General features: G+C 37.9%; 1 protein-coding gene across 1 annotated transcript; it reads right to left on the reverse strand.

Annotated features, from left to right (window-relative positions):
* Nucleotides 1-862: 862 nt before the first annotated feature.
* On the reverse strand, nt 863-12,888 carry LOC131956562 (biotin--protein ligase-like). The gene is made up of 12 exons (XM_059321079.1): nt 12,690-12,888; nt 11,685-11,972; nt 11,111-11,281; nt 9,571-9,724; nt 8,673-8,804; nt 7,579-8,438; nt 6,667-6,846; nt 5,295-5,634; nt 4,588-4,748; nt 3,633-3,747; nt 2,991-3,210; nt 863-1,492 (listed from the first exon to the last, which is right to left on the reverse strand). Exons 2-12 carry the CDS (start codon nt 11,931-11,933, stop codon nt 1,324-1,326), a joined length of 2,751 nt encoding a protein of 916 aa, XP_059177062.1. The 5' UTR covers nt 11,934-11,972; nt 12,690-12,888; the 3' UTR covers nt 863-1,323.
* Nucleotides 12,889-13,439: the final 551 nt, after the last annotated feature.

The raw sequence follows: 13,439 nt of genomic DNA on the forward strand, positions 1-13,439 counted from the left end.
GTGTCTGAGTGGGCAAACCCGTGTAGTAACAGCTATCATCCAAGAAATATAGCGCCTGTTTTGTTTACATTCAATTAACTCTGTAATACGTTGATGAAACCTTCTTAAAATATTGTGTCAGCTATTCTTCTGAGACCATAGCAACATGCAGGACCGGTACACAAGTGGATTATAACCAAACAAAAATTTGATGGACTTGGATCATAACAGTGTTGATATAGAAAACAAAAAAAACACACAAATCTATAAAGCTGATCATTACAATGTAGCTCTATCTACGATCCATTTAAAATATTTAGATTCATTGATAAAAGATCAATAAATACAGCAATATATAGTAATATAAATAGACATAATAAATATATTATTAATATTCCCTGTTACATTATATCTGAAGTCTTAGTATTGGAGTTAACTGTAAATAATATGCAACACTTCAAGATCCACAATCTTTGTGAGATACTGACACTCGCACTTAACAGTTTGCTTTATGTTCTGATGTATATGACATCTTGCTGCTAATTTAACTAAACTATGTACATTAACTAGGAACGGCATGGTCAAGTAGTAGAGCACTTGACTGCTAGTCTGAAAACTTCGAGTTCGGATCTTACGCTGGACTCGTGACTGTAGGCAGTCCCTGAGTTCACCCAGCTCCGAAGGGTACCTGACTCTTGTTAGGAGGAATAAAATAGTACTGACCACACCATCCCCTGACATTCTGAGGGTAAGAGACATGAAGTCTACTACATCTTTGGATTGTTAGATCTGAAAGGGGAAGCTTACTTATGTACACTTTAAGTATACCCCATACCAACCTCTGCCACTAAACTCTTACAAAAATAGGTGTGTTATAATGATATTTTAAATGAACTAGGTCTAGAAATTAGGGTTTGGGCTTTGAGTTATAGGGTTTTGGATAGGGTTAACATTAATACTAGCGTTACATTAGTGTAAAGTTTACTAACATTGATCTAGCACCTCTTTATAAAGCAGATACAAATACTGTGGTATTGTGAGCCACAGGTATGGAACACAGACCAGTATTTCTTTTGTTTTTACTACATGAGCATAAGAATTAAAGAAATAATAGCTGAATATTACTTGGTTAAAATTAATAGATTAAAATAGTTGACTGTTATTTCATAATTTGACTGATTAAATTAAACATCACATTTGACAAGTTTTCTGTCTGATTAATTTAAATGAGTGACATAGATTAAGTTATCCATCATGTCAAGTGAGTTCATTAAAATATGCGACTGTTGTTTCAAGATTTGACGTAGATTAAGTTATGCATCATGTCAAATAAGTTCTGTTGTTTCAAGATTTGACGTAGATTAAGTTATGCATCATATCAAATGAATTTCCATCGGGCTGAACACTCATAAGGACGTTGTCTGTTGTACGTATAGAGAGAAACCCGTGCTCGTCTAGTCCTATTATCTCCCCTACTGTTGGTTGATCTAGCTGTACAGTCACAGTGGCACCCCTGTAAGGAGGAGAAGTGTATAGGAAGCTGTGGTTATTGGGGGTGGGGTGTGGAGTGGTTATTGGGGGTGGGATGTGGAGTGGTTATTGGGGTGGGGTGTGGAGTGGTTATTGGGGGTGGGATGTGGAGTGGTTATTGGGGGTGGGATGTGGAGTGGTTATTGGGGGTGGGGTGTGGTTATTGGGGGTGGGATGTGGAGTGGTTATTGGGGGTGGGGTGTGGTTATTGGGGGTGGGATGTGGAGTGGTTATTGGGGGTGGGATGTGGAGTGGTTATTGGGGGTGGGATGTGGAGTGGTTATTGGGGGTGGGGTGTGGTTATTGGGGGTGGGATGTGGAGTGGTTATTGGGGGTGGGGTGTGGTTATTGGGGGTGGGATGTGGAGTGGTTATTGGGGGTGGGATGTGGAGTGGTTATTGGGGGTGGGATGTGGAGTGGTTATTGGGGGTGGGATGTGGAGTGGTTATTGGGGGTGGGGTGTGGAGTGGTTATTGGGGGTGGGGTGTGGTTATTGGGGGTGGGGTGTGGGGTGGTTATTGGGGGTGGGGTGTGGAGTGGTTATTGGGGGTGGGGTGTGGAGTGGTTATTGGGGGTGGGGTGTGGTTATTGGGGGTGGGGTGTGGGGTGGTTATTGGGGTGGGATGTGGAGTGGTTATTTGGGGTGGGATGTGGAGTGGTTATTTGGGGTGGGATGTGGAGTGGTTATTTGGGGTGGGATGTGGAGTGGTTATTTGGGGTGGGATGTGGAGTGGTTATTGGGGGTGGGGTGTGGAGTGGTTATTGGGGGTGGGGTGTGGAGTGGTTATTGGGGATGGGGTGGTTATTGGGGTGGGGTGGTTATTGGGGTGGGGTGGTTATTGGGGTGGGGTGTGGGATGGTTATTTGGGTGGGGTGTGGGGTGGTTATTTGGGTGGGGTGTGGGGTGGTTATTGGGGTGGGGTGGTTATTAGGGTGTGGTGGTTATTGAGGGTGGTCATTGGGGGTGGGGTTATTATTGGGGTGTGATGGTTATTGAGGTGGGGTGGTTACTGGGGTGGGTGGTTATTGGGGGTGGGGTGGTCAGTCTGGTTGGGTGGTCATTGGAGGTGGTGTTTTGGTCATTATGGGTCAGGTGGTATTTATGGGTATGGTCTTTGGGATGGGTGGTCATTGGAGGTGGGATTCTTATGTAGAGAAATCATATGGCTACAAATTAATGTAAAATGTGCTTAACAACCTTCTACACCTCTTTGGTAGGGAGATCTTAATGCCTTAGATTAATATAAAATGTGCTAACCACCTTCCTTACTTAGGTATTAAAATCATATGGCTACAAATTAATGTAAAATGTGCTAACCACCTTACATACTTCTTAGGTAGAGAAATCATATGGCCACAAATTAATGTAAAATGTGCTAACCACCTTACATACTTCTTAGGTAGAGAAATCATATGGCCACAAATTAATGTAAAATGTGCTAACCATCTTTCATACTTGAACCCAGTACAAGCCTACATACGTGTGGAGCCAGTACTTGTAATATTCTTGACAAAAACCTCGGTGGCCGCTCCTCTCAAATTCTTGGACCAGACTCTCCAGGGAAGTTACAGTACGCCCAATCAGCTGGCTGACTGACAAAGGTGAAAGGTCGAGTGGAGGAGTATGTGAGCTGTTGAACCGCCTGATGATGTCGTTGATGCAGATGGTTGGGTTGCTGTTGGAGACATTAAAACCACACCCTGCGTAGGAAATTAATGAGATTAAATTAATTGTTAAATAAGTAAATTACTTTTACTATAAAACTGAGTTAACAGTAAAAATTAACTACAAAGAAATAAATGAGATGTCATTATATTTCTTTAAAATTAACTTTCTGTTTTATTTAAATTGTATTTATTACATCCAAACATTAAAATGGCAACCTAACCAAATACAAATTGATATTTGTAATTAATTCAAAATGTAACTTATATTTTTATAGATAAATAATTTTTATATATTTTTTCTGCTCAATCCACACAATCCTTGATTTATTTGCTAACAAGAAAAATATGTAATGATATAGGGGAAGCAAACAGGATAGAGAATAACAAACAGGTACCTATAGGCCAGTGTATTACATTTAGCTATAGCGACAGGATAAAGTGTAGTAAATAGTTACCTATAGTGGCAAATATTTTGGAGCCCATGACAGTAGATGTGACAAGTACACCCCCAAGTTTCATTTCCTTGCCATAATAAATGTCATTTGGCCACTTCAGTTTAAGGTCCAGATTCTATGGGAATAAAAGAAAGTAAATGTCATTTGGCCACTTTAGCTTAAGGTCCAGGTTCTATGGGAATAAAAGAAAGTAAATGTCATTTGGCCACTTTAGCTTAAGGTCCAGGTTCTATGGGAATAAAAGAAAGTAAATGTCATTTGGCCACTTTAGTTTAAGGTCCAGGTTCTATGGGAATAAAAGAAAGTAAATGTCATTTGGCCACTTTAGTTTAAGGTCCAGGTTCTATGGGAATAAAAGAAAGTAAATGTCATTTGGCCACTTTAGTTTAAGGTCCAGGTTCTATGGGAATAAAAGAAAGTAAATGTCATTTGGCCACTTTAGTTTAAGGTCCAGGTTCTATGGGAATAAAAGAAAGTAAATGTCATTTGGCCACTTTAGTTTAAGGTCCAGGTTCTATGGGAATAAAAGAAAGTAAATGTCATTTGGCCACTTCAGTTTAAGGTCCAGGTTCTATGGGAATAAAAGAAAGTAAATGTCATTTGGCCACTTTAGTTTAATGTCCAGATTCTATGGGAATAAAAGAAAGTAAATGTCATTTGGCCACTTCAGCTTAATGTTTAATACCCAGCATCTCAGTAGACATTGACCAGGCAATTAATACTGTTTTTCTGTAGCCTATACAAGTTATCTATGATCTACTAATCCTCTGAGGATGACATTTTAAAATTTTGTACAGATATTCCTTGATCCTACACTATACATAGCAGATATACAATGTTTTATGGAAATAATCTTATTGTTAGGACCTTTATCATATATTTCATATCTTAGGTCCATCATTAGCAGTTAGTTAATTACAAAGACAACTAACGAGGAATAGTTTTCAAAACCTACCTCATACCCTGGCAGAGTGACGACACTTTTGACGACAGCTAATGATACCAGATGTTGCAGAAATGACACTTTATGTCCAAGTTCACTGTCTAAGCTGATTGTCAAAGGGAGAGTAAACATTGCACAGCCCTCTGGACTTATCCACGCATTACCTCCCCTTCCTGAGTAGAACAGAGCATAAAAAAAACAATGACAAAATTGATATTAAATTAAAAATCATATTTTTTACATGCAGGAATTAATATAGTAAGTTATAATTATCTAGACTACATGATGCATTAGATAGGTTAAACAGAATAACTAGGGTTATATTTGCCTTATACTAAACTATGCAGTTATGCAGGATTTAACTGTAACCTAAACAAGCAATAGCTTATGTTCTTGGACACCCCATATAATACATAAAGAAACAATACAGAACGTGCTTACCAAAAAGTAGGATTTAAAAAAAAAGAAATGGAAACAAGTTTTTAAAAGACTGATTTTGTTTCCAGGGCTATCTACTTCATACTACATACAAATTTTAACGACCGGCAAAAAATCCTTACTGACAAAAGACATCTAGAAATAAAATTCTATTAGCATTGGGCCTTATCACATCTTAATCCATCACTCTGTGGACCTCAGATTAATAAAAAATTTAAATATGCTCCTCTACCAATAGTTAGTTAACAGTAACATCTACAATTAAATGATAAAAAATTTACCTTTGCCGCTGGTTTGGCGGCCTGCGATGGCAATAACCCCCACGTCGTCGGGGATGGAGAAGAGTAGCCCCTCAAACACAGTCATGGTGGTGGTGATGACGTCGGTGTAGAACACAACCTGGCCCAGTACTGACGTCTTCAGGTTCATCCAGTAGTCCGTCAGGTCAAAGTATTTGGTCTTGACGTCACACTCTGTTGACGTCATGACAGGGAGGAGAGACGAGGTGGGTGCCGTGTCGTCAGGGGACTGAAGAAATTTTAAGCTTATTTTCTGGGCTTTGAGTACCCTGTCTGCATGCAGGCGATATTTGAAGGATTCTAGAAATGATTCTTTCAACCCCTGAACAAAAAAAAAGGAAAAATATTAGTTATTTTGCTAATATACTGAGTGTTGAGAAAACTAAAACATTGCAATGTTCATATTCTTGTATTTTATTCATAATTTTTTTCTGTTCATGCCCAAGAAATGTGGGGTACATGAAGTAGGGTTTATCTCTTAATTACCTCGGTCTACCAGGGGATAGCATGGTGTGCATTGTGCCCAGCAATCTAAATATTCCTTAACATTAGTCAGGTACTCATCAGAGCTGGGTGGACTCAGAAACGTCTGAATGTCTCAAGCTCAGGACTGATGTGTTAGTTGTAAACATAAATTCTTGCATTATTGCGCAATATTTTAATTGTTTATTCAGAAGCCTTTGAAATGATCACTATTCAAAAATGTGTAATTAATTGTTAATTTTAACAATATGTAAAATGCCCATTAAAACTGTACTGTTAACTGATGTAAAATCTAACTAGGTGGATTACAAGAGATAGAGTGGTTGAACTATACAGCCCAATACTATTAAAACAAAAATCTTTGATTCGAGTCAGCAAAACATACACCTAACCCATGAAAAGGGAAAGTTAAGGCATACAAATGACAACACTGTCCCTTCAGTTCCATGACAAATGATTTCAGATAAAATATCCCAGAAAAAAATCTCATTAACAAAAGATCTAAGGACAAATGATCTCATAAACAAAATATATCAGGAAAAAATTTCTCACAGCAAAATATTTCTAGTATTTAGGATGATTTTAGTTAATTAGAACATTTTTATTAACTGTCAAAAGCTCTGTCACATTCCCTTCATATGCCAATGTCACAGAAATAGATGAACTCTGCTGCATCTGCCTTAATGATCACCAGATTTAAAAAAAAGTAACAGTACTGTAGTTGGATTGATTAAATACATTCTGATGCCTAGAAAATTATCCAGCATTAACTAATGCAGTGATTTAAATGCTACTTTCAATGCTTCATTTAAAAAGCATTCATAAAATTCTATTAAAAAATAGTTGTGCAAAAACTCTAACCAGAACTTACAATTCTCCGTACAAGCAGGAGGCAGGGGGTGAGTGGGGGGACCACACCTGGGCTGGTGTCAATCCCCAGGGAGGTGAGGAGCTCTCGGAACACGGTCAGACGGTCAGCGTTGGAGCGCTTGAGGGAGGCAAACGATTCCTGGTCACACGCAAATTCTGTGGGATCTCTTTCTAGGAGCAGCTGTAGGATTGACATCAATGTTAAAATGGTAAGTGTAAGCTATGTTGGGATCTCTTTCTAGGAGCAGCTGTAGGATTGGCATCAATGTTAAAATGGTAAGTGGAAGCTATGATGGGACTCAAAGTTCACAGTACAAATGATAACACAAGTCAGATTTAGAAAAAAAGAGAATTCTACCATGTCATAAGAATAGCTGACATTTACCAGATAATTGTTGTAAAGATTTGTTAGAGAAACAACTAAAATATGTTTTCTAAAACAGGCATGATAAAATATCCTGTGTTAATGTCCTCTGATGTCCCTGTGTTAATGTCCTTTTGTTAATGTCCCTGTGTTAATGTCCTTTTGTTAATGTCCCTGTGTTAATGTCCTTTTGTTAATGTCCCTGTGTTAATGTCCCTGTGTTAATGTCCCTGTGTTAATGTCCTCTTAATGTTCTTGTGTTAATGTCCCTGTGTTAGTGTATCACTGTGCTAATGTCCCTGTGTTAGTATCACTGTGTTAATGTCCTTCTGTTGATGTCCCTCTATTAATGTCCCCGTGTTAGTGTCCTTGTACTTGTGTTCAATTGACTAAGAATATCGATTATTACTAGCACATGTTAGTTAAAAATAAAATAAATGCACTTAATTAAAAAAAAAAGTATATAGAAATCAGAAACATAAAACCAATCTTTCAATTTTCATAAGGGAATCACAATCAGCTTATACAGCTAACATAAAAATCTCCTACCTGTGATAAAATGACCACACCGCCGTCCATTCCAATTGTTTTTAAAACTAAAGCTTTCTTAACGCCGTCAGCTTCGCTAGAATGTCCTAAAGACTTCTCAAACTCCTCCGCATTTTCATAAGGAATTATCACCTCAGCACTATCCGACATGCCATAGTAATAAAAACGACCCCTGACAGTAGTCACATGATCGCAGTCACCAAACCTGAATGTCACAACACGATCCCCTTTGCAATCTTCCTCTTCCACCTTCTGCGCAAACCTGGCGTCCACCGAGGTGTTGAAGCTCAGCAAGCGGCCGCAGTCTTTGAGGACGTAGTCCACTACCTTGTCCTCGACATCTTGCTGGAGCTGGGCGCAGGAGGAGACGATGAGCAGAGCCGTGTTGTTGGACCATGGCGCCGATAGCATTTTCTCCTGGGAGAGGTGGTAGATGGTGTAGGCGTCGGTGTTGATGCTGGACTCTAGGCTGGATTTGACCTCGGAGAAAATCCTGGCGGTGTCTTTGGCGCCGCAGTACACGAGAATGTTTGGTGGTTTGGTGTGGGGTTTGGGTAGGTTGGTGGTCAAGCCGTTGTCGTTTGCCACAGGCTGATCTTTATCTCCTGCCGCAGGTTGACCTATGTCCCCTGTGATAGGCTGACCTCTGTCACCTGCCGCAGGTTGACCTACGTCCGCAGGTTGCTGTGGCTGGTCAAGACGGTCATCTGCCTCTGGTTTTACAGAAATGTTATGAATGGCTGTAGATTTAACTTGTAAACTAGAATCCTCTTTCACAACTGGCTGGTTTAAAACCAGCTTTGTAGAAGACACAAATGTGGGCTGGTCTTCATTAACAGGTTCACTGTCATCCAGGTGTGCTGATAGAGAAATTAAATCAAAGTGTCAATGTAGTGTTTACTTCAAATAATTAGTTTACGTACAAATAATTGACAATGAAAAAATAAAAGTAAAAGAATCGCACATTTGAAAATAAAATTTTAGAAAACTTATGAATTATAATCTATTATAGTATATACTAGTTATTTGATTCTTTTAGAAAGAAAAGAAAATAGTTTTACAAAAACAAAAAATGTGTTTTTGCTTTCTCTAACCTCCAATGACACCCCTGGTGATTCCCCTATCGAGTGGCTTGCTGTTTATGTCCACTGTGGTGCCACTTATTGTGTCCATAGACTCGTACACATTGGGGACCAGCTTTTGTGGGCTTCCCTTGGTGGTTATTGCTGGAAACGGTTAAAAAAATTTTTAACACCAAATGTATGGATTTTTACAGTTCTTAAATTTAAATACATTATTCAATGCTGTTTAGACCGTAGACTTTATTGAATTCTTTTGGCTGAATATAAATAATACATTTTTTTTCAGTGGTGTCTGCAGGTTTTTAGGGGGGGGGGGGGTGTAAAAGGATGTAAGGGAAGAGGAAATATTTTACCAATAAAATTTCCCCTATATATAAATAAATATATGTATGTATGTATTGTGGGGGGTGTGTCAAATGACATATGTTCAATGAAAACCTAAAAAGAATGTAAAATTGTCTTTTTTGTTACTTTCAAAATTTTGAATTGGAAATCAACATGAGCGCACAGTTGCCAATAGCTGTAAATTAATCTGAGACAGTTTTAATTTAGGGGTGGTATTTAACCACCCTCCCCCTTCAACAGCACTCAACAAAAGACTTACATAAGAAATACAGCTTAAAACAGGTTATATTTTATTTGATATAACTAATTAATTCTGCTCCACTAAACATACATTACTTGTAGCTATTTACCCTCTGTACTTACTTTTACTTATACTTGCAGTGTAACATTTAAGTCTTTATACTTTTACTTATACTGACTCGAAGTGAAATATTTAAGTCTATACTTTCACTTATACTTACACTGTAACATTTAAGTCTTTATTCTTTCACTTATACTAACAGTGTAACATTTAAGTCCGTATACTTTCACTATTACTTACAGTGTAAGATAAAATTATACTTACTCACTAGCTGTAAGAGTTCAAGGTCTTCATCAAAGGTGAGCCTGCCCTGACCAAATGCATCAGTGAGTGCGATAAGACCAGGGAAGCTACAGTGTAGGACAATGGCGAAAGGGTCAGCAGTTTTCCAGGCGATGGGGTACCCGTGTAGCAGTACCTGTAGCACATAGAGGAAGCATTTTTTTATAAGGCACTAGACTACCCGTTATCTAGTTAGAAAAGGCTTGGTCAGCAGTACTCATGTAACATTTTACCCAATTAGAGGCACCATACTACATTACTTATCTATAGAAAAAATATTTAACAGTCTGTGCTTGATGTAATGTACTGCTTAAGTTATAGGCGCCTATAGTTTAATGCAAGATTTTATTTATAGAGTTTTATTAGCTCACACAAGCACATACTACTTTTTGAATATGAAATTAAATAATTTTTTTTAAAACTAGACTCTGCTAGACTGCTAACACGTAAGTCTCGAGTTCGAATCCAGGTTCAAATCAATAGAATGTCACTGAGTCCATCCAAATGATGGGTACCTAACTCAAGTTAGGGAAAGAAAATGCAGCTGGGCATAGTGCTGACCACAGTATCCTTTCATATGCAGAGGTCACAGAAACAAGTGAACTCTACTTCACTTACTCCATGGTTTGAAAATGGAATTTTACTTTAAACTGACTGGTGCGAAAGGCGAAATGTAAAAGATATTGACTATTTACAAGCACTATACTTAAGGTTTTAGTATTTTCTATAGCACCTGCAATAAAGTGCTAGTAGTGGTTTAATATGTTATGTAATTGCATGCACAATGTGTGATGATGCAAACTTAGCTATATTTAGAAAAGTCAAGCAGCCGTGTTAAGTAGAAGTGCAGGATAGAGAACCATTGGTAAGGCAGTTAGAATAGGTAGGAACTAATGAGAATCCCTGCAGGTCAGGTGAGGAATCAGCATCAGTTGGAAAAAAGATAGCGTAGCAGATAGTTAAGTTTGGATTGTGGATTAGTTAGGAGATAAGGGTCCAGTAGAAACTGTTAGATAGCAGAAGTAGTGTGTAGGATAGTAGACAAGAGTCGAGTAAGAATTAGGAGTCAATTGATTTGTACATATAATTAATAAACTTGGCTTTGTCTGAACTTTAAATGGTTTCAGTCATAGCAGTTTCACATGGAAGAAGTGTACAGGTTTACATTGAAGGTTAAGTTCCCCTTATAGAAATTTAATAAAACAGTTTCTGTTATCCACTTAGTATCACATTCTGTAGGCTTTACATATGTTATTGTCTTCAATACTTACATGTATGAAGGTACTAGGTAAATGTTTTCTATACTTGGTAGTGTATATGGTGATAGTATGCTACTGTTTCTATACTTACATGGACCCTATATGCTGGAAGTGTTTTACGGTTTCTTTACTTACATGGACCCTATATGCTGATATCATGTTAATGTTTCTTTCCTTACACTGACCCTATATACTGAAAGTATTCTATAGTTTCTATACTTACATGGACCCTATAAGCGGGTAGTATGTTACAGTTTACTTACATGGACCCTATATGCTGGTAGTATGTTCAAGGTTTCATTGAGAAACCTCTCCAAGTTTTTGGGTCTCCGTGCCTCCAGTAGGAGACAAATATTTTGTTGTGGTTCTGGCACTAAGTTGGGAACTTCTATGTATGATGTGTAGGAGGTCCAGGTACTTAGGTCAACTTCTTGCTGTGAAAAAAAGAGGAAGAAATTAAGATGTAATATATTTTTGTTGTAATCAAAATGGTTCATTTACTTACATTACAATATAGTTCATAGGACTGATTTAATTTTAATCAATAAATAAAACACCCATTCTTAGAAGCTGCTAAAAGCAGCTTAGCAATCACTTAAAAACTTCACCAGGGGTCATCTTCATAAGAAAATAATGTGGCATAAAATAAATTATAAATATAATTATTTCAACAAGCTTTCGTCTTGTCTAATAATTCCTTATAATTAATTTTTTTCTAACATACAGTTAATATCCCAACCATACACTAATACACATTATTTAAATGTATAATAAACTAAGAAACTATAGCTAAACATTATCACATAAAAGGCTAAATAATTTATCTATCCGCCTTACCACAGGTTCAATGGCAGAGATAGAAATATAATCGTCCTGGAACTCTATTCGTTCAGACTTCCCAAGATCTGCTTCAAACAGTAAACTCTTGGCTAAACTACTTGTGTTGGATTTCTTCAATTTCTGGACCAGGATGCTGGAGGTGCGAAGCAGACGATTCATTGCTAGTCCGTACCTTCTTTGCCGCAATGTTTCATAAAGCCATTGCATGCTCATCAAAACAAAGTTGCCCAGAGTTAGGAAAGGCATGGTGGCTTATTTTGGCTACTTCTTAATAATCATTCTAAACTGAAGATAAAATATAATACAAGTTATATTTAAGCTTGTTGCTCGCAAGTTCAATTTTTTTATCATTAAAATTAAATATGATTTAGTTGATTTACAGACTATAGTATAAGCCCGCTAACTTAAGTTGAAAGGGCTACTTTGGGTAAAAATCAAATTTATGCGCTTTCTCCGCGCTTTGGTTGGCTGCTGACATCACGCGACATGTAATGTGTAAACACTGCATTTTTGGAGCTAAAATGGGTAATAAGTAGATTGTTTATATTATTGTTTTGAGTTTATATTTAACTTAATGCAACAAGCCCGCCAGTTGGTTGAGGCCAAGTCGGGGGGGGGGGGGGGGGGCGACAATCTGTCCGGGATTCAAAGGGTCGATTCTAAATATATTCCAAAATGTCTATTAAGAGTAAGACTATTACTATTAGCCTAGTATTAGGCAGGCTATCGAATCAATTAATCGGGCGTCAGTATCTAACAAGTAACATCATAATCCGACTAACCCAGTAACTAGACTTGACTAGATCTAGATTTCTAGACCATGACCAAAGCAATACAACTTTTTTCATGTTTTTTGTGTTGTTAGTCGATTTATTTATTACACTACACTTTTCACTTAGAGACAGAGAATGACTCAATCAGAATCTGAGAATGCATGCTTAACTTAATTTATTAACTTAAAATAATAACTAGGGCCTAAAGCTTATAAAAGAGCGCACTCACAGTCAAAGACTCAAAGCCCTAGAAGATTTTCTTCTCTTTCATTTAAGGGTCATTTATAAACAATGTCACGCTTTTTTATGTGTACACAATTTGTTATTCGTCAAAAATCGGCTACGTTCAACTACATAGTCACGATTGTGCGTTGAGGCCGAGGTTACACATCTCATCTCATCTAGATCTACTAGATCTGGATTCTAGGACTAGCCTAACACTCAGACAGAATAAATACTTCAAGAGTGACTTCCTCTTGTCAATGGGAGACTATTATGAATAAAGTTTGCCTACTTTAAGCACAGATTTATCTTTCCCTGACACCCGCGAGTCTGTTGATCAGTTGACTGTCCATGTCCTACCACAGTAGACTGTCCATGTCCTACCACAGTAGACTGTCCATGTCTTACCAAATTACTGTCCTAAATAGATTCGCCCCCCCATCTTTGCTGTCCTAAATAGATTCCACCCTCCACACTCTGCCCTAAATTTGTTCTCTTAACTAGATTCGCCCCCCCCCACCTTCCAAACTCTCCCCCATCTTTGTTGTCCTAAATAGATACGGTTTTTCCCCCATGTTTACTGTTGTGAATAGATCCCACCCATGACCCACCCCCCTCTCCCCTAAGTTTGTTCACACAGTTTGAGTTGTTCAGCTACTTGCTAGTTCCAATACATATTTTTTTTCATTCTTATTGATTTATTACCTTATTAGTTATTGCTATACTTTTTGTTTGTCTTCATTTATATCTAAATGTT

Source organism: Physella acuta, unplaced genomic scaffold (assembly GCF_028476545.2).
Source record: "Physella acuta isolate Inbredline_101_S28 unplaced genomic scaffold, ASM2847654v3 ptg001160l, whole genome shotgun sequence".
NCBI lineage: Eukaryota > Metazoa > Mollusca > Gastropoda > Physidae > Physella > Physella acuta.